Source organism: Scomber japonicus, chromosome 21 (genome assembly GCF_027409825.1).
Source record: "Scomber japonicus isolate fScoJap1 chromosome 21, fScoJap1.pri, whole genome shotgun sequence".
NCBI classification, from domain to species: domain Eukaryota; kingdom Metazoa; phylum Chordata; class Actinopteri; order Scombriformes; family Scombridae; genus Scomber; species Scomber japonicus.
In genome coordinates this window covers 20,878,706-20,900,519 of record NC_070598.1, presented here as the reverse complement: position 1 = coordinate 20,900,519, position 21,814 = coordinate 20,878,706, and the positions used below count along the sequence as shown (strand labels likewise).

At 43.2% G+C, this 21,814-nt stretch overlaps 1 protein-coding gene across 4 annotated transcripts in view; it reads left to right on the top strand.

The window, feature by feature from the left end:
- mpp7a (MAGUK p55 scaffold protein 7a) overlaps positions 1 to 21,814 on the top strand; it is a 134,413-nt gene that overhangs the window by 89,411 nt on the left and 23,188 nt on the right. For all 4 annotated transcript variants that reach the window (XM_053342657.1, XM_053342658.1, XM_053342659.1 and 1 more), the window contains exons 7-11: positions 787 to 868; positions 1,370 to 1,455; positions 2,088 to 2,162; positions 5,795 to 5,991; positions 6,697 to 6,761. In XM_053342657.1, coding sequence (XP_053198632.1) covers positions 787 to 868; positions 1,370 to 1,455; positions 2,088 to 2,162; positions 5,795 to 5,991; positions 6,697 to 6,761 — 505 coding nt within the window. The remainder of the gene's footprint in view (positions 1 to 786; positions 869 to 1,369; positions 1,456 to 2,087; positions 2,163 to 5,794; positions 5,992 to 6,696; positions 6,762 to 21,814) is intronic.

Genomic DNA, 21,814 nt, shown 5'->3' with positions numbered 1-21,814 from the left:
AACTACTTTGGGCCTGTTGGAGGAAGATAAGCCAGAGAATGAGACAAACCGGAGCAGCGTGACACATGGTGAGCTGTTGTTGCACATCAATGGTCAACTTGGGCAGCAATGATTAAGGACAGTTGAAATAAAGCATGGCTGCTGAGTGGGGCGAGGAAGGCTCCAAGCCCGTTCCTTTCTTTATGCCAGAAACAAAAACAGTCTTTGGGGATGATGGGAATAGCAGGTAGGAATGGGTGGAAGGATGAGTTGCAGCCGCGGCAAACTACGTGTCGACTAGACAGCGCATCTGTCTGGTTCAGGTCATCTAGCCCAAGTGAGGATGACACCACACATGCTGTTGCAGTGTGCTGTTCTCCTCCATCCTAAATTCCAGCCAGGCTACTGCCTCAGTGGTGTTTGTGGGTGGGCTGTGACAGGTTGGCACACATAAAGCCTATTGTTTTAAGGGAAACGGCTATTTGGGTTTATTATTAAATGCATCACTTCTGAACTCTGTTATTTCATATATATAATGAAACACTACACTCTTCTCTGTGTGCCTTTCTGATTGAATATTAAAGAGGGTTGAGAGTGCCTCAATGACTTTATGTGTTTTTGTGTATTGTGTGTTTGTCTAATACCTTCTAAAGTACCTCGCCCCTTATCCCTATCTGTTTCACGCTACTATTGCAGAGACTGAGCGTTTTATACTTTAAATAAGGTTGCTTTCTCACCACCCTTTGGAAGTTTAGTGCAGTTACAATGCACCCAATTGGTAATTCTGCTCTTTGATTTCTTTCGTAGGGAGCAACGATAAGGCGCGACGAACACACAGGAGCTATCCTCGTGGCCCGGATCATGAGAGGAGGGGCAGCGGACAGAAGTGGTCAGTTACGCCTCTTTTCTTCTGTCTTATGTGGATTCAACCATGTGTGTATGGTGTTAAAGTAGGCATCTACCAGCTCTCTGTCATAAATTATACCTTTCCTCTCTATAAATATGACCACAAATGACAAGTTCACTGAGAAACACTGCAATGTTGTCCACATGTTTTCTGTTTGATTTTGTATTCATTGTGTCCAGTCTGTTTTTCAGCTCTGCCACAGTGAAGCCAAAGGCAGATTTCCACATGTGTTGACAATAATGTTTTGATTCTTTTCCAATCTCAAATGCCACCATGACGATAAACATTAATCTGGTGTACTGTATACATCCTCAAGCTTTGTGAGTGCTGGACTTATACACAGTAGCTCACTTATATTAAGATTTTAAGGTTATATCACAAGAAAATTATGTCAACGAGATAAGAACATTTTAATATTTTTAGATAGAGATTGATTTTAGATATGCAAACTCTGTGTGTGTGTGTGTTTTTGTTGTGTCATAGGACTGATCCATGTTGGGGATGAACTGAAAGAGGTTAATGGAATCCCTGTGGATGACAAGAAACCAGAGGAAATCATTCGTATTCTGGTAAGCCTCATCTGTTTGTGTGTGTGTGTGTGTATGCTGTCCAAGGCTTTCTCCTGTGTTTCAGCTCCACTCCCTTGGCAAAAATAACATCCCTTGTTTGTGATGGCAAAAACTATCCCTAACTCATCCAGGACCCAGTGCCTCCCATCCTTGTAGAGAAAGACCAGTGTTCGGTTTTCAGCACAAGTCTTTCCTGGCCTTTAGACCACATGCATTGAGCCACACCGTCCCTCTGGATGAGTTTGATGCTATGTAGTTCATCCAAACAGGCTCCGCCGCAGGCCTCAAACGAGTTCTGTCATGGGCCTGGACTCTGCCAGGGGGGACGACTTGAGAGGAAAGAGAGTCTCTTAAACTCTGGAGGCCTTCTTTAGACATAAAGGCCTCCGGAACAGATGATTGCTCTCAACACTCCTCCTCTTTCCCCCACACACACACTCTGTCCCTGCCAAACACAGTCATCCAATCCTAATAACCCTTCCATTGTTGAAAAATCAAACAGTGCTTTGCATTACAAGACTTTCATTGGATTAGGTGCTTTATGAGATATTTGCAGAGCAGATGACTGCTGTTTCCACCCCCTCCATCTGCACCTAACCTATACTATCTGTCTTGTCTTTCCTCATATTCAGGCACAGTCGCAAGGGGCCATTACCTTTAAAGTTGTTCCCGGCATCAAGGAGGAGACGGAAACCAAGGAGCCAAAGGTAGATCCTATTCTGGCTTAATCGTTATGTTGATTGTGTTACACCCATCCACTTAAAAAACAGGGAAAGTTTCTCTGTTCCAACATGATACCTTTTTGTTGGATGCAGAACATTGTTTTTGAGCTGCAGTGAAGAAATGATGTATGTACAAGGAAAATGGGTAGTCATAAAAGTAGTAATGAGAAGGGAATACAGGCCCTTTGTAGACTAGGGCTAGTAATGCTTTGAAAGTCAATATGAGTGCCGATGCATTTCCTGAGTTTCAGTACAATACTAAAATTTCCATCTTAGTAATAACTTACTTGTAGGAATATAAACATTCTAATATTTAAGAGCAACATGACAGGTAGTTTTAACTTGAACACACTCACTTTACTTATTCAAAATACATATTCAAGCCAAAAAATGCACCCCTGACCTCTTGGTCACCCCACAACTACTGACACTATTGTCCCATGGGCCCTCACAGCGCTGTCACATCTCATCCAGCCTATCTAACTCAAAGGGCGGGAAGCGTTTGTATTACTGGCCATCGCCTTTGTTGATAGTTGATAGTTTTAATGTTTACTCCAGTCAGCTTTTTACTGGCCAACATGGATAAGGGTCACAGTCACTCCAGTCCTCCTAAGTGTACCACCAGATGGCGATTTAGAACCTGCATGTTTGAACTGCTAGCTTAGCTTAGCAATAGAAAGTGACAGAATAAGAGATGAGAGTGGTGGTAAGAAGGGTATAAATCACTGTAATGCTTTACTACTAATAGTGTTGTACTTAGTGGTGGGCAGCAACACATTTCTTAGTAATTCTTTGCAGTATTTTACAAACCGCTTTTCATTCAACCATTCACACACACACTTATACACCAATGGCAGTGAGCTACAATGCAATTTACTGGTGTAACCATCGAGCGCAGTTTGGGGTTAAAAGTCTTGGTCAAGGATACATCAGCATGTGGAACGTTTGCTGATGAGTATTTAGTAGAAATTGATGATTTTTCCAGTAATGTGCACAACACTGGTTCTACTGCCAGTGAATGTAACATTGACTTGTGCTTTGGGGGTGAAGATTTTAGTTTTTATGTGCGAATTGGTACCATTCACGTTTTAACTGAAACCGATACTGGTACCCAATGGTACATTTTTTGGTACTGTACACTCTGTGATAACAAAAATGTAATTTCAGTCGTTAAAAATAAGTCTGAACTTCTCAATTTCAACTTTGTTATTTATTTCAAACATTTAGTTGTGCAATGTAAAATAAACAATAATAAATAATAAACAAGGTAAAATAAAATGAGTACCCTTTGGAGAGGCACTGTTTGCCCAAAGTGTGCTACAAGCCTGTCCTCTGCAGCTCTTCATCAAACATCATCACTGTGGCTGTTTCTGCTTGTACTGTCCTCTCTGCAGTATTTCTAACTGATTCGCTAAACAAATAGCTTCAAATATTTCCAGATCTTGTTGTGTCAACTTGTTTTTATTGAAAAATAGCACCACCAATGAACTCAGTGATAAACACATTTATTTTCTTTGCAATAAAAGATTTCCATTAATTTGTCAGCGGAAGGGTTTTAATACGAAGCAGCAGCAGGAAATGTTGTCATAAGCAATAACTTAACGCATCTCTGATACAGCTGAAAGTGATCAAGACAGTCAAATAAAGCAGAGAGAAATTTTAGGCACATGTGTCTGTAAACTAGGAGAGATTTTTAGGAATTGTATCAATATTTATTTGAATTCCCAACAACGACCCTCTTCCAGGGTACTGATATTTGGCACTGATTGGGGTAACATGGATAGATACTTGGTAGTACCTTTGTAAATAGGTCAGTACTCATACCTAAAAGTACCTACCGACAACCCTAATGTTTTGTATACTGCAGGACAGCATTACTCATTTCATTTTCTTTGGAAAAAGGCAATCACCTGTTGCAATGAACACAAAAAACTGGGATCATAATCATAGTATAATAAACCAGCCACACATATAATTCACTCAAACACAAAAGTGGATTTAGTATTAAGTTACACTTTAAATCTTGTCTTTACACAAGCAGCTGTACAAGTTAAACACAGTCTAAAATTGGAAAGAACCAAGATTTCAATCTGAAACTGCGTGATCAGATAATGAAATAAAAAAGACCACAAATCTAATCATACAGTCAGTGCCAGCTGACAGTGCCTGATAGTTTACTCTACACTACTGACACATTTCTTTTGGTACCAAAAAAGGATTTGATTCCTAGGCATGGTTGGACAAGATTATCCTCATTCATGTACACGTATTCATGTACCCCAGTAGACAGCAGCTTGTAGCCATCCATTTTGAGGTGGTTTAACTGTCACTCCAACCAGCATACCATAATCCTCACCCACTGGGGTGTTGATGCACCATTTCTCACAGGCTCATCTATCAGTAGCAGACAGAGGCTGGATTCAGTCCCCAGTTTTAAGCTCCAGGGTCGAAGGTGGTTTATCATTACTCACAATGCAGCCCACCCTGCATGTGTAACAGAAGCATTCAGGACAGGGTGGGCCACTTACATCCTTAGTCATCATGTAATGGTAGAATCTGTCTGGCTGTTTTAAGGAATCCATCTAAAAGTTGTCTGTAAGTGCCAAACACTCAGCCACTCCTTCATGATGATAACTGACGCGCTTACATCAGATAGTTTAGATGTATCAAAGGGCAGCTAAGTGGGTGAACATGGAAGGGCCAAAAAAATGAATCCAAGGGAGGAAAACCAGTAGATCTTAGCATGTAGATGTATGAGAGTGTTCTGATGGAGGGTTTAGCAGCCAAAGCAGCAGTTATGACCCAAACAAAACATCTCTGTCTGAAACATAATTTCAGTACATGGCACAAAGCACTCCTTAAATCAGTAAGACATCGAAAAACTTAATCTCTCCCTCCCTCTCCCACGTTTTCTCTCTCTCACACATATACACTTTTCTTCCCTCCCTCTTTTTTCCACATGTACTGAGGTGTCTCAGGAGTGATAACTCATCGTGACAGCACTCAATTTGGACAGGAGACGCAGCAAGGTGCTTTAAGTTGCAGCTTGCTGCCCCCAACAGGAAAAGATGTCAGAGATTTTTCCACTACAAGGTCCAACCTCCTTTGTGTTGATGAGGTGTGCCCCACCCCCAATGCCAGAGCGAATTAGAGCAACTCTTTAAAGAAAGAAAACAATCTTTTTTTCGTCATTGGTTTGTTCCACGGTGTGGAAATATTACTGATATTAGTTTTTGTTAAGAATTAGAGAGAGTCAGCGGGTGGAACAAAGCACTTCCAGCTGGAGTCTCTGACTCAGGAGATGTTAAATCTCACCACACTTGGGAGACTGTGACAAGGTTTAGACCATTGTAAGTGTTGATGGAACAACATGGAGAGACTAACTTGGCCAGCAGTTGCAGGTTTCAATTTCTGATTGCCATGACCTTTATAGAGCAATCGCCCTGAGCACCTTCTGGTGAAGCACCTTCTGTGTTTGCCATGATGACGATGATTTAGATTTCACACTCCATGCAATGGAGGGAAAGGTAATTTACAGTGAACTGTTGCTTTTTCCTGTTGTGCCTTCAATCCAGCTCTTTGTTTTCTTCCCTTTCCATCCTCTCCTGTATGTCAAGATGTTTGTGAGGGCACTCTTTGACTACGACCCAAAAGACGACAAAGCCATCCCGTGTAAGGAGGCTGGACTGGGCTTCAAGAAGGGCTCCATCCTTCAGATCATGAGCCAAGATGATGCAACATGGTGGCAAGCCAAACATGAGGGGGAAGCCAATCCCCGTGCTGGCCTAATCCCGTCCAAACAGTTCCAGGAGAGGTAAGGCACAACCCCAACTAGAACAACCTTTCCTGTCTACCTTTGCTTCTTACCAATGCTTGCCCAACTGTCTTTACAGTTGTCACAGTCACAGAAGTTTCACCCTCTTTTTCTCTTTCTCCCCAACCCCCTTCCTAATTTTTTTTCTTACTCCACACTGCCAAAATAGTCTGGATTTCCGCACAATGTCTGGCCCGAAATGAGTAATGACAGAAAATGATAGCGCTGGTACCGATCCACTTTGGACGGCAAGTGGATGGAAAATCGCACATCAGTGTGCGCTCGGACGGCCGCACTTGATGTGCAACACAGAGCTCGGGAGGCTGGGGCAGTTTCTTGGCATCATCCAAGAGCACCCGAGGAGGAAAAATAGACACGCATAAAAAAGAGGGGAGGGAGGAGAGCAAGAGAAGAGAGGGAGAGAGAGAGAGAGAACAGCACTCATTTCACAAACATTCAGATTTAAACCTTAAGTTGTGTCAACAGCAAGTGTTATGTTTTTCCTTCACCTCTGCATTCCTTCATCTGCCTTCTTTTCTTTCACCGCACTCAGAAAGAATGAAGCTGGTGGATATTGAAGAGTGGTTTCTCTCTTGCGTTGCAGGGAGTGTTTATTATTCCCCATGCGGTCATGAAAACTGATGGTTTTATTGTGCCTTTCTCTTTTCCCTCTCTTTCTGTATTCTCCTCTCTCTCTTCATCCAGGAGATTCGCACTGCGGCGACCTGTTGCATCTGTCCCAATCCAGAGGGCATCTAGCCGGCGATCATGTAAGCACATATTATCATAGCTCTATTAGGTCCTTACAAACCAGGACACAGCTATCCAGTGCAACAGGTGGGTGGGCTTAGGAAAGGTGAGACAGGGGGATAGACATAGTATCTAACAAACAGTGAAAGTCAGTGACCTTAGCCAGGACAACTGCAGAATGATTTACACTCATCTCTTCACTCTGAGGCCACCACCGCTGTACGGTTGCACTGCTTCACGCCTGTCATCAGAGGAAGTGTTGTGTCTGGATTTACCTTCCTCCTTATTTTCCCGTCTGCTCCATGTTTCACTCTCTCACTCTCTCTCTTTCCCTCTCTTGCCAAACTCACTTGCCTCTGTCCCCCTCTGTCTTTCCATGTGTTGATGTGGTCTAAGTCATGCAGCTTTAATGGGAGGAAAGAGGAGGTTTGCCCTCTGGAAAAACTCTCCGAGCCTTTACACCTTCCAGCCAAAACACCAGCCAGCCTACCCTTCCTACTCACCTCTCCACATCTCAGAGTCTAATGATAGATTAATGATCTGATACTAGACCCACAGATGTGATAGAGGCTCAATGCTGCTCTGTGGAACACATTTATGTACCTTATTATGCGAGCCTGTAAAATAACCCCAACCCTAACCCTAACCCTGGCCAATCTAGCCAAGCCATAGCAGAAATGTGCTATATAACAAGCCTGGTTGCAGGGGATCAGGAAATGGGGGGATTAAAGCTAGATTGCCCTTATAAATCAAAGATTGCTATGTGTCTCGTAATTAACACAAAAGACATAAACCAGGTTGCACAGGAAAAACACGGCTGCAAAAATGATTAGGAATGGCATATATACATTGGTTTTAGGGTGAAGAGAAGAAAATGGGGTCATATTTGAACCAATACAGTGAAAAAGAAAAGTATCACGATAGTAAAATGCAATTCCAAACAGTAGATAATCTACTGGTGTCAAGATCAGAATGACCAAGGTCTCTGTTTTATGATTTATGGTGTCTCTTGTTACAGATTATATTTGAAAAGATTAAATAGAAATGGTAACTTGAATGTTGAATTTAGAAATTTACAAAGTCTTGTCAACACTTAGCAAGAAGTGATCGATCAATCAGTTGAAATTATGACACCGCTTTCAAAAAGAAGCCAGCAACTGGTTCATTGGAACGGGTATGTTCATTTAACAACAATGTTCAGCCTCTCCATTCCCACCAGTAAGAGATGTAGGGCTGTGGACTATGCAGTAGAAGTCTATACAACCCTGGCCTCTGGAGACTAGCCCCCACCTGCTCTGGCTGCTGTGTATACCACAACTGTTTGGACTCTCTGCTGCACCTGACTGAAAAGCTCCGTAAGAGATTTACTGGCAAACTGCTTTAGAATGACAAATACATCAATTATGATTTACAAACAGCTGCCAAATAGCAATTTAGTTTGTATATGGTGAGCTCCGGTGCATGAACAGAAGGCTATCCAGCGTACTCAGTGACTGAGGATTACAATATGACTGTGTGTGTGTGTGTGTGTGTGCCTCCCTGTAAGCATGGAGGAAGAACCCACACTGCCAATAGCTGCTGCAGGTCTTTAGTGGGACCCAAATAGAGTTTAGTCTGCAATTTACTCACATCACTTATTAGATGGGGGGAAAAAAGTCAACACTTAAGGCACTGGTATAGTCTAACAGAAGTACCCATGTCTGTATGGGGCATCCAACAACAACTGGAACTTTCCAAAACCCACAATCCAACATTGACGCCAGGTGTCCCGAAAATGATAGCGGTGAGAAAGTAAGGGGGTTTGATTTTTCTTTTCATTTGTTACACTATGTCTGTCACTTTTCATATGTACAAAAGAGTGTAATACCCTCCTGGAGAGACTTTCTGAAAATGTGCACTGTTATCCCCATATTAAACAATTACCATGTCTCTCCCTTCAAGTGTGGTCGGAAAACAAGTCATACAGTATCAACTAGTTCTTTACTACTGTAGTTCCTTCCCAATCCTGCCTCCTCGCAGAACTTACTTACTTAGCTTGATCCTTCTACCTCCTGTCAGTCACACATATCTTCATATTCACAGCCACATCTCTTACCCTAATGAGTACACACAGGTTTTCCTCTGCAACGTACAGATTTGCCTCCCGCCATGCACTCTGCATATCCCAAAGACATGAAGCCTCAGCAGAATTGGTTTTATAGGTCTGCTCTCGTCTCACAACGACCCTGCTGAACCTGAACCTAGTTCTTATTGCCCATATTTTTCACTGTAGATTACCACTTTGAGACGGACATGTCCATTTGACTACTTGTTTCCCTCAACATGGCGGTGAGCCCTTAATGTAATGTGACTCTTTCAATATGTAGCTCTGAAATAACCGACAGAGCTACGCTGACCACCTCTAAACTTAGCATTAGGCTCTTTTACTTCAGATTCAAGCTCTCGGGTGAATTATGGATGTTGTCATTTCCTGGTTATGTTCAACCGCATACTGGCATACATGGTGCAGGATGGCCAAAAATAGCCTGCTAAAAAGTTTTCGACAGACAGTGCTGTACTGTTCCCTTACTATTTCATTTTAATGGCCCAGTTCCTCTTATGACTTATGGGATTTGTACCCCCCCCCCTTCTCTCTCTGCACAGAGGGCAGGTGTAAAATGTAGTAGAGTTCGCTGCGGCCCCTACCAAAGAAACATAAGTCTCCTTTTGAGCTCCAGCAATGCTTTCTTCCTAATGTCACACACACTGTAAGGATTAGTTGTGTGTGTGTATGTGTGTGCACTTGCCTGTGTGCAGTGGCAGTAATAGGAAGTCCCTTGACATGGCCCTCTCAGGACTTGATGAATAACTGGGGAATGATAACAGTTCACTCTCTGTTCAACCTGAGACAGACACACACGCACACACACACACACAAGTTTTTAACAGCGTTCAAAAAAAGAAAAGACTTAATTAGAGAAAAATGTTGGATCCAGTTGGGGTGTAAGAAATGAGTCGAATGAGTAAAAGTGAAGGGAGTAAAAGAAACTGAAAAGACGGGATGCAGAAATGTAAAGAGGGGTCGTGGATGGATGGAGAAAGGAATAGATGGGGAGGGGAAAACAGTGGATGGGGTCACATTCAGTAGCAGATGTGGCCCTGTGGAGCAGCGGTGGCTGGGTCAGGAGAGATGGAGGGAGACAAAGCTTGGATCCTGGCCCCGCACAAGGCCGGCCTGGCTGGGCCCCGGGGCCATAAACTACAATCTAATTGAAGGATACTATGGAGACCCCACTGTTACCAAGCGGAGGACAGAGGTGGTGATTGAGGAGGGGGGTCCCTTTCTCTCTCTCTCTCTCTCTCTCTCGCGCTCTTCCTCCCTCACTCTCTCTCCCTCTCTCTCCCTCTCTCCCTCTCTCCCTCTCTCCCTCTCTCGCTCTTTCCAGTCCGGGAACTCCGTCGGCTACAACAATATTGGTCTTGGCGAGGGGCTGCGGCGCACATTGCTTAACCGTGTCCATTTACGCCTAACATTTGCAAGATATAAATAATCCCTGTCCTCACTGTTGCTTTTTGCTTCTTTTTTAGATGGATTTTTCAGTTATGAAACTGGTGTTTAAAGTGCCATCAAATGTCCTGTTTAGGCCAATTATTAATCGGCTACAGGGGTTAGATCAACTATTTTACATCTATAGTGTCAAAATGGCCTACCTTCCTCCTCTCCTTTTACGCCCCCTCCCCAGCCCCCTCCCCTCCATCGATAGCTGGCTCTCCTCCAGCCTCCCCATCTGCTCTCTCTGAACATCCTGACGGCTCTCTGGGCTTTCTTACAGTATGTCTGTTCCTGTCTGACATGCAAACCTCTCCGCTGTCTGATTGTTTGGTTTGCTTCGCAGTCTGCCAAACACGTGGACACACTTATCGCTCACCTTGGGGTCTCTCTACATCTCTCTCTCTATACATTACAGAGCTATCCCTCTTTCTCTCACTGCCTCTCCAAGCGAATGACTGAACCGTTTCGAAATGGCGCCCGAGATTGGTCTTAAGTGGCCCTGAACCCGGCCCTGTGTTCGATTTATCCATCCATTTCACTTTTCAACTTTAAACGCTTACAGACACGGGGAGTAGATTTAGAAGCGCGATGGGTGCAGGGGGAAAAGTTCCATTATATTCTCAAAGGTTAGGCCCAGGCAACCTGTTCAGAGACCACCCTTAAAGTTTTACAGATCAAGTTGTTATTTTTTCCCCTCGCTTTAAAAGTCCCTGCATATTGGTCGATTGTCAGCACAGCAATGCGGAGTTACCGTTAACTTTTTATAATATATAAACTCAGCCTTCTAATGCAGACCAGCTCTCCTCTGTCTTTCATTCACTTCCTTATCCTGACTTTGAATAATCATCTCTTCGTTTGAAGGCCAAAAGATGCATGACAAAGATCTCTCTCTGTGTCATCTGGAAAATTCCACTGGTCTCATGTCGGTTGTTTAAAAAAGAGAGAGATATAGCGAACAAGAGAGAAAGTGACAGCGTCCAGTTTGTTCAAGGAGAAGGCCATCTGTATGCTGGCTGGCTGTGAGGGTGACATCAGCCCATAACTCAGGCCCATTTACAGGGTGCTGACTAGGGGTCATTCCTTTGTCTCTTCCTCCCTCGTAAGGGGATAGCTGAGAGATTATCTAGCGGTCTTGCAGTACTGACAAACAGCTGGATGGTTGACCGTGGTTACAGTAGAAGCCACGCAGCTCCAAAAACCAGGTGGAATCCCAAAAAAGGCCCACGCTGCATGTAAAAAGCAAAAATTACCAACCATTTTACGCCTATCTAAAGGGTTGTCCAAAAATTGCTCCGGCTCCTAACTGTAAAATCCAACAAACAACCAATCAGTGTCACCATCCTGCAGGTTAGCCAAACATATTTGGAAGAGAAACCGTAACAGTCTGCTGCAAACATCCATCACAGTTTACAGGCCAACTTTCTTATCCAATGAGGGATTATTACCAACAATTTGACTGTGCGTTCTTTTGGTTTTAATTTCAAATAAACTGGTTTAAATAATCTAATCTAAACCGTTAGCTTGTTTACAACCGCTCTGATTGTCAGACTGCTCGTGTTTCTCTCCCCTTTAGACTTAGTTGAGATGTTGTCATGTTTCCAAGTCTTACAAATCTCATTGACGACTACAACGTGTCAGCCAAAACCACAAAATAAATCGAAATAAACAGGAATTATCCTTTAGCAAACCGTGTGCTCATCTTTCTCTGTTTGCTATCCATCCTTTCCATTCATTCCAGCGCTACCCTCATCTCACCCTATCTGTCATCCTCTGTGGTGAATCTTTGGTATGTGGGCGACATGTGATATACCCCTAAGCGTGTGTCCCTTACCAGGAGAGGAGTCGGCCATGAAGTATTCAGTCAGGCTGGTTAGCCGACTGGTGGTAGACTGGTTGACTGCACGCTGAGAATGTCTGAGAAAGTCTGCGGCCGCAATCCGGGCGGCCATGGCTCCCTATGCTTACTAAATGATAGGCTTGGCTGCCACCATAGCTGCAGGTCTGGCCATCCACATACAGTATTCTCACATCAGAGGCATGACTTCAGCTGACTCTCACTGCCCTCAAAATGTTTCTTTGGCCAGGCGGGTGAAATGCACTGTGAGAAAGGCAAAGGGTACACATCCGTCTTTTAAGCGTTCTCAGATAGGTCCACATTCTACAGCGTTATCACATGGTGTTTTGTTAGACTAGGAATGTCAATGTACAAGGCTAGAGTATAAGGCCATTAAGCAATGCAGACCATTCCTGTAGCAGATAGGCACCAGATGAAAGCCTTCCACAGTGTATTAATGGCAGCACTTGGAAGGATTTTAGATACCTTTATCATTCTCATATTGTCCTTGTTGTTTCCTCTTTCATGTTCCCCCTCTGTCTTTCCCATGCAATTACCTCTCATCCTTCCCAAAATGTGGTTTAGGTGCTGGTTCAACTTAAAATGTCACGTTAAAAATGGGAGGAGGGCAACATCAGTAGGAACATTGCCGTGAACACTAACATGTGAAACAAGATGTCAGATAAAGGCAGACACGTTTGGCTCCACACTTCAAAACAATTACCGCTCTCAGGTCTGATGTTTTTCTAGCATGAAACAACCTTTGCAGTGATCGGTACTGACTGCTGTTTTGGCTAGTCATTAGCTCCGGCTGTGACGTAACACCTCCCCGAGCTGAGGTGCGCTCTGGGAGATGAACACAGCGCTGTAAGGCAAGCTCTATACTGCGGTAGATGGTGTTCTTTATGCTTTTATTTAACCTTGTTTGGCCAAAATGGGAAGACGTGACGAGGGAGGAAGCATCTGTAAGTGCCTCCAAATGTTCACGGTATCCTAAAACCAAACATACACACATACACAAAAACCTGCCTCAGCTACCATTTTTTCATCTTATAGGGTGGTACTTTTAAACATCTGGATCCATTTCAAAATGTAGCTCAAATGAAAAATAATGCTTCAATATATAACACACTCCTGTCACTTTAATATTTTGGTCTGAACCAATTTTTCGTAGCCCCTTTGAGGCTATTGAATCTGAATATCTTTCTCTCTGTAAAGTCACAGAGGATGCACCACAGACATGTACCACAGACTGTGTGTCGCTAGGTAACAATGTCTATAAATGTTCTATCAAAATAGAAGCAGTAGAAACATTTAGTATTAAATTAATAGAGCGTGAACATTCCTTGTGGAAAGTGGAAATAGCAGTTTGACAGAAAGAAAAAAATCTTAACTCAAGGTGTAGTTACTGATTTTTTTTCTGCTTTCAACTGCATCTCATCTTCACTATATGATTGAATTTTGCTTAGTTGTCATAGAGATAGTTCCGCTGTCATCGCCTGACATATGGTAAGTAGTATGGAACTTTGGTCAGCTGATAAATGGGTACATGGGATCAATCAAAACCATGTACTCTATCTGCTGCTGAAGACAGTATGATGCAGTTGAAAGGTTTTTAAGAAGCTAGTAGGTGGACCTTACTAAGTGCAGTCTTTTTTTCTTTTTCTTTTTGTCAAACCAATAGTAATTTGACTTGTATAGACCATAGTTATATGAGTAGAGTGTGGTAGTGGAGCTGAGCACTTTTCACAAACATTACAAAATTAAACAGAATGTCAGTTTTGTGTGAAAATTGACTCAGCTCACAACTGTTTTTGGATTGTCCTAATTGTGTACTAGTGTACCATATATATACGTAAAGCAAGACTATAGCATATAGTATTTAAACTAGAGTTTAATTTTGGATGTTTTATATGGACAATTAAGATTTTAACTCTTTTTTTGTCATGTGTTTGTCTTTTCTTTTGCTTTTCTAAGATGATGTGGCTATAGAGTTTGGTAGGTGTCTTCTTATTGTTTCATCTCTTCTCTCTCTCAACATCCTTTTTGTTAATCCAGCATTTTCTCTAACTTTGACTCACTTCCATTCCTTGCTTCTTCCGCTGCTTCTCAACAGCTGTGGATATTGAAGGTACTGCTTGTTTGACATCTCCCATCGGATAGGCCTTTAGTGACGGGTCACTTACTGATAGTGATGCAACACGCAAAACTACACAACCATTTATGACTGGTTCCCCTTCATAATATTTGTGTGTAAAGGAAGGTCTACCTCTCACCTCTGCTCTCCATCCTTCCTGTTTTCATCTGGCCTTTCTTCTCACGTCAAAGCTAATCAGTCTTAAAGGGGAACTTCAGATGTCATTGTGAATTTCTCCTCTAAAAACTGCGGAGAATTAGCAGATTATTGGCTCTTGCGTTGTCTAAGGCTTCATATTTCACCATCTAACTTGTCATTTTCATTAGAGTGGACGTCGTCTAGAGAATCATCCTCTCACATGAACACTTCATGTAACCTTACATCTGCCAAATATACTCATAGTACTGAATTATTAATGGACTTCCAAAGAACATCCAAAGCAATGGCCAAAGATGTAGTGTAGTGTAAACCTACATTGAGTGTATGTTAATGTTCATTTGAAGGATGTCAATGGGGATTGTTCAGAGAAAATGTAAGAAGAAGCCTTTTTCTTCTTTCTACATCAGTGCCACTACATCAATGGCTATGATTTTTGGACAAAGTCAAATGTAATAAACTAATTCTCCATTAACATAAATAACACCCAAAACAAATTGTCCCCTGTACTGTATATGTATATTTTATGTGTATTCCTACAAATTTGACATTTCATCTTTCCAATATGTGCTTTAGAGGGTTAGGTGCCTGTGCTGTCATGTCTGACTTTTCTCTTTTAACATGATTTTGTGCCTCTCTTCTGGCTTTTTCCTTTCTTTCTCTTCTCATCACCAGAGGACGCTGACTATAGTAGCGGATTCCACCTAGGTGAGAGATGTTGTCTTCTTCTCCTCCTTCTTTCCTCCTCATTCCTGACCTGGCTGGTCCATCAGTGCATTAACTGTGAAGACAGTTGTCAAGACTGTGTTAGACGTGTGACCCCCTCCATTTATCCTTCCTCGACCTTTAACCCTTCCTTTATAGACCAGCTGTTAATAGTCTGTTCTTTGTTGCACTGAGAAATAGTTACTTGTTTTTTTATAACATGCATATATTTTTTAAAGCCCAGAGTTAATTTGGTGCAACTGATTCAACCTCGATTCCCATGTTAAAAAAAAACACAAAGAGTAGTTCTGTAGTGGCACACTAGCCTACAGCGTGCTATTTCTGCTCCCTTGCTGACAGCATGAGTATATTGGCAGATCATGTGATGGATTTGCAGAATGTAGTAGTTATCCTGTTCTGACTCTGCTGTGGGTCTGAAGACATCTATGAGAATGGTTCTGGATGGATTTGGGTTAAAAGGACGGCTTGTTTTCCATGCTTTGTTCTGGAGGTCCGGCCGAGTGCCGGCTTTGTTGATGTGGTCCCGGTCAGACTTAATGACAATTACCGTGGTCCGCCTTGGTTCTGCAAGCCTTTCCAGAGAGCTGCTTCCAATTCCCTGTCCTGTACAGAAAATGTTCCCCCATCATGTTTTTATTACCACTGTCATTTTCCCGACAAATCATAAGGTATCGTCCCTCGGCAGGACCACAGGCCGTCCTAACTGGCTCGTACACAACTCCTCTCTATGTCCATCTCTTTCTCTTTCTCTCTCTCTCTATCCCCTTCTGTCTATATTCAGATGTCAAGGTTAAGAGGTAAACTGGCCTCAGAACTTTCCTTGCACACTACACCATTTAGACTCCAGATTTCACAGGATATCCAGTGCACACAAGTTTATAAATACTAAGTTTGAGCCATGTCTGCCAAGCTCAATCAGGGTCACTTCCCAGTGCCGAACTATGCCAAACACCAGTCCGTTTTTCCACTCCTCTCTGTCCCCTTCAGGCTTGCCCTTACTGTCACCCTGCCTCCTCCATGAGGTCAATGACCTCAGCCTCTCCTTTTCCTCCTCGGTACCCAAACAACATCCAGCACTCTAGCGGGTTAGCAGAATTTCTTGACTCCAGCAGCCCAGAACGAGGTTTAACTGAAATGAGAGAACCTCAGGAGGAGGAGAGAAAAAAATTGTGAGTTATAATAACATCTTCTCTATGAGAGTACTTGCTGCATGGCTTTTCAGCCTGTTGGATGTGGTTGTATGATTTAGAGTTGGCCCGTCCTTAACAGTTTGAAATCCTAGAACTTACAGATGCTTTTGCAATGCTACTGAGGTTGCATGGGGGAAATAAAGGAGGCGGTGGGAGGGGGGTAGGCTGTTGTTGTCCTTAGTTTTTGGTTTGTTTTCTCTTCATGCCTCTCTCAGTGATGCAACGTCTGTAACGGCCATTGCCAAAAGCGATCCTCGAGCACTACTCGGGGGCGAGCAGATTCATGTGCCTAGAGATGCTGCTTGATTTTCGAGCCAGCAGACCAGAGAATGAAGCTCAGCATAGGAGGAGGAAAACTGCGTCCCATGGTACCTTCCCATCAGGCCTTTCTAGAAAGCACTGCTCGGAGACTTCAGTTTGTTTCCAACAAAGTGTGGGCTTGACACCCAGTGTGCATTTCAAGAAGATGCACTCAGGGATTATATGTTTTTCCTGCTTATCCGTTAGAGCTCTTTAACCAGACATTCTATACACCTGCACTGTTATATGGATGTCAAGGCAGAGCAACATTTCACATCTCTATTATAATGCCCAAAAACTTCCAAAGTCACACTCTGAACAAGGAAAGATGGATGGATGGAGGGCAAGCATGAAGCTCCAAATCAGTCAAAGCTGAACAAATGGGGGCTGGGATATCCATCAGCTCCTCACAATCCAATTACGTCCAAGTCATGGAAAAAAGTGGAGAAGTGTAAACTGAAATGAAAAAAAAAATGCTCCAGTTCCAAAATAAGACGAGTTCATCAGGTTGAAGGTTCAATAGGTGCGAATGTGCAAGATCCAATACACTGGGATAAGTGTGTTTTTCCCCCCAGTCTGAGTCCAAACAGAGAGGAACATCACCTCATAACATCACCTCATAAGATTACAGTGATATGCATTTAATGGTTATCCAGCGTTTGGATAAAATCAGAGTAAGGTATATGCACTGGCTTGACAGGTGTGCTTTTATCAGCTTTAGCAACCAACCGTTCCAGTTGTTAAAAGAGTTGGAAAAGAGACATGGAATTTCCTTCACCGCGGCTTTGTTGTAGAGCATCTTCTCTGTCTGAACGTCAGGCTGATGAGACAAACAGGAAAGCAGGCATTTAGCCTCAGCGCTCTTGGCACTTAGAAACCCTTTTGGCATGTTGATAGCAGCTTCAAGGACTCTAGTAGAAGCAGAGGTACTTCTGTGTGCGTGTGTGAATGTCTTTTTTTTTTTTTTTTTTTTTTGCCAACACATAAGGCATCAGGCATCGTTTTAAGACGAGACATTCCTGAGCCCAAAGAGCTGTGGGATAAGATGGAGGGGAAAAACAAATAGCCCCCGACACAAATGGACCTCTAGCAGCCAAAGGTCTAGAGCACTATTCCACCGTATAAGCCTGTAACAATTGGGTTTGGTACCACTTTCCAAATACTTAGTGCGGGGGCGGTGGAAACTACTCCTAGAATGTGTTTTCCCCTGATATTACTCTAATGAGTTCACCACCCTGGACTGTTACACGTACATATTTCAAATGTCACACCAACAAACTTTCTATTTCGCTTCCATCGTGTTCCATCAGGAGAAGAGTGATGTCCGTCAGTCCGGCCCGAAGTTAAACTGACAGTTGCTTGTTAACATCTCTAAAGTCCAACGGTCGGGTCACATACTATACGTGTACACTGTTGAGATCTTGTCCCAGAAACAGTTGGACGCCTCATGCAATCAAATATCCTAACATCAGCCACGGAGCACACTTTATGACTGAACTATAACCATTTTCACAGATGCCCGTTAGCATTTGTAGGAGAGAGATGGGAGTATTTGAAGGACACACACTTGTCTGTCTGGATATGTCCGCTTCCTTCTTTTTCACTTGCTATCCTTTCCACCATCCTCCTCTCTCCTCTCCTCTCTCCTCTTCTGATGCCTCTCACGATCGCTTTTCCGATTCCCCTCCTCCCCCAGTTCTCTCCTGTCCTCTCCTGATTCCTCTCCTATCCCGATTCCTATCCTCCCTTCTTCCCTCTCGAATCCTGCAGCTGCATTTTACAGTCCATGATGTTGACCCACAGTGACACCGCTCAACATCTGTCTTCACAGTAATGTCAAAACTCCAGAAATCCAGGCATATTTGGCCACGAAAGTCTAGCATGTTTCCCTGTATTATGCAAGAAAAGAAAATTGGTGATAAATCAAGCAGAGCAGTTCTTCCCGTCTACCGCAGCCTTTTGTATTTTTGTCATTATGAGCAGCAACGCTCTTTCTTTTTATTCAGTATTGGGGTAATAATGGCTGACAGTGTGGAAAGCGTACCCCTCCTTCGCTAGTTGCCTACCATGCGCCTTCCTCATCCCTTCCAACCGAGCCAGTAATGGGCACGCATAATGAGGCCGAGAGAGCCGGTAATGCTTCCCACATTTGGTGCCCACGAACGGGACTAAGTGTTACAGCGTTAAACCACAACGCGCGGCATCGAGCCGAGAGCGCACCGCTCACTTAATCCGCAGCTGCCATGCCTGGTTAATTCCATAGATGTCATCTCCATTAGTCTGGAGGAGAGAAGGGCCCCCCGCGGCAGAGCCAGGATGGCACTGGAGCTGTCAGCAAGGTCTCCTGTCGTTAGGCCCCTTAAGACGTCTGCCCTCGCTGCACTGGGGCTTTGCAACAGGTGGTTTCACTATGAGCCTTTTCCTCTCAGCTTCACTCTACTTTTTCTATATGTGTCTCTTTACACAAAATGAAGTTTGATTGGAGGGAAAATGGCAGTCTTTCTTTTTCTTCTTCTTCTTCTTGTCCGTGTTGTCATCTCGCTGATCGCCTACGCGTGACGTCTGGAAGACCTGGTGCTTGTATTGTTCTCAGGCTTCTCCTCTTTCAGACACGCATTGGCAAATGGACGACTTGAGCCTTTTCGAGTCATCTGTTATTTTTTATGAGCATTTGTCTTATTGCACTGTGTCTTTTTCTTTTTTCTTTTTTTTTTTCTTTTACAGTTGTAGCCATTTCTTTTACAGGTGTGGAGTAGTAGCATTTCACAGGATGTTAGTGTCCGAGTGGGCAGTTTTGTATTCACAGTTTGCAGAGGCCTCCGGGCGCTTTCTTTACGCACATGCTGAATTTCCTACGTGGCTGTAAGATATTATCACACTGGAAAATGGGCTTGCAGGACTGCTGGCGACTTCCAAGCAATTGTGTGTTCATGTCTTTGTGTGTGTGTGTGTGTGTGTGTGTGTGTGTTTGTGTGTGTGCAGTCACTGCTTGTGTTTACACCGCGTTAAATATGCTCATCTTTTTTTCCTCAACTTTTTTTTTCATGTTTCTGTTTTATTGAAAAAAAAAAAAAAAAGGCTTTGAATTGAAGTGTCTGTGTGTGTGTTTGTGTGAGAGGCAGAGCAAGTGAAACAGTGTGCGCATGCGTACAGGCAAGTTTTCAGTTGGAGCTCTGGCAATTACCCAGTCACGGCCTGGTGCACACCATTAGGAGGTGCGTGTGTATGTGTGTGTGTGTGTGTGTGTGTGTGGGTGGGGAACCTAAGCAAGGAAACTTTAACTCCATACCCCAAGACACACAACTCTCTTCTGCAGAAAAACACACCAGTACACTGCTTCTCTGCTCAGCTCTCATTCCAGGCAAATTCAAAGCAGAGCTATTGTCAACCAATTTGATTTGACCTGTCACACCATTAAAAAGAGGTACTGGATCTCGGTGCTGCACATATCATACATTCCTTCTCTAACAGTAATCCTTATACTTGGGTCATCCTGTGACAAACATCTTGCTTTTCCAACATAGCCGATGCATTTTATGACAAACAGGCAGCCTTGCTTTGTTTCAGCAGAGCCTCGAATCCCTTTTTAATTCTGGATCCATTTAATATCCATCCCGTCTGTCGTTCTCCATCAGCACTGAAGGTTAGGGATGGTACCGCTCACCACTGCATGAGGCTTTAATTTATTTACCCTCAGGCAGAGCTCGGGGAAGGAAAAGAAGAGAATTCCCTCCACTATTTGGATTGAGCTGTCTAGGAGGGTTTAAGTGAATTTGAGGGGTACTGCGTTACTTAGGGCCCCCCCTCAGCTGAGAGATGGTGCTTTGTATTAACTGTTGTGGCTTGTAATGAAACCCTGTGCACCTGTCTATCCCTGAGCTAATGAGATGGCAGCTTGTCAAACTCCAATACCAATAGAATGAATGACTTTGATAGTATTAGTTAGCCCAGTTAGCCAGTGGTGTGTTTGCATTGGGGATATATGACAGACCAAGTTGGGGTTTTTGGGGTTGAACCTTTTGAACATGAACTGCTCACTTTCAATAGGATATCATGAGCATTATACTGTTAATGTTTATTGTAATGATGTCAAACTTTGTGGACATTAGTTGCAGTATGATGTCTCCACAGGAGAGAAATGCAGATGAGCGGTTGATGTTTTCCACTGTGCGGCGGAGGTAATGCTCCCTCTGTGCGGGGTGGGGGCAGGCGGAGGAGAGGGTGCTGAATGAGTAGATTAACCACAGGAGAAATGGCACAGACAACGAAAGCCACAACTTGCCCACAGTGGAACAAAGTCTGCCCTAAATGTTCAGTGTAACACTATATTCAGTACACTGGCACGTGTGGACACTCGTATACACAGGCTCATGAGAAAACATTATTATTATTCTGCTCCAGTGACTTACAGTGTGTTTCATTTGTAACTCAGCATAGGTCCACTGCTCCATCCCTTATTAAGGGACTGTTTTTGGAAAAGAACAAGCTGAGAAGAATGCAGATTCTTTTCTCTTTGCTGCATGTCTGCACAGCCCCACAGTGGTTTGAAAATGTTGTGGAAAATATTAAAGGGGTGTGTGTGTGTGTGTATCAGGGATTGTTTCAACTCCCAATTTTTTCTTCTCAGTCCATAATTTTCATGCTGCTTTAATCTTACGTGGGCATCTTGCATCATATTTCTGAGTTCATTAATTATTGATTAAAAACTGAAATAATGAAAGAGGAGGATGGAAACAACCCACGACCGTACACAGAAATAGGATAGTTGACGTCCTGGCTTCTGGAGATTTACCTCTTTTTTAGGTTTAACCAACATCTGCCATGAATATGAAACCGTGGTCCTCAAATTAGGGGGAAAATTTTCCTTTTGATACTGTCGTAGATCATCAGATCAAGGCGTGCGTACTCTCGGATTGGTATGTTAAGAAGCCTTTGTAGCGGCAATCCAAGGACATGGTGCACACCATAAACCAATCAGCAACCCTTACATACAGGACAAGGCAGCTAGAGAGCCAGGAAACACTAAATGACACACACATAGACAGTCATTGCACACACAGACTTCACTAATATCTGAAATTGCAACCTAAATGAATTGCAGATCATAGCCTGACAGTTAACAAAGTAGCACTAAACTTATTATATTATATTGAAAGAATATCATGTTTCCTTCGCTTCTCATCATAAACTCTCAGCAG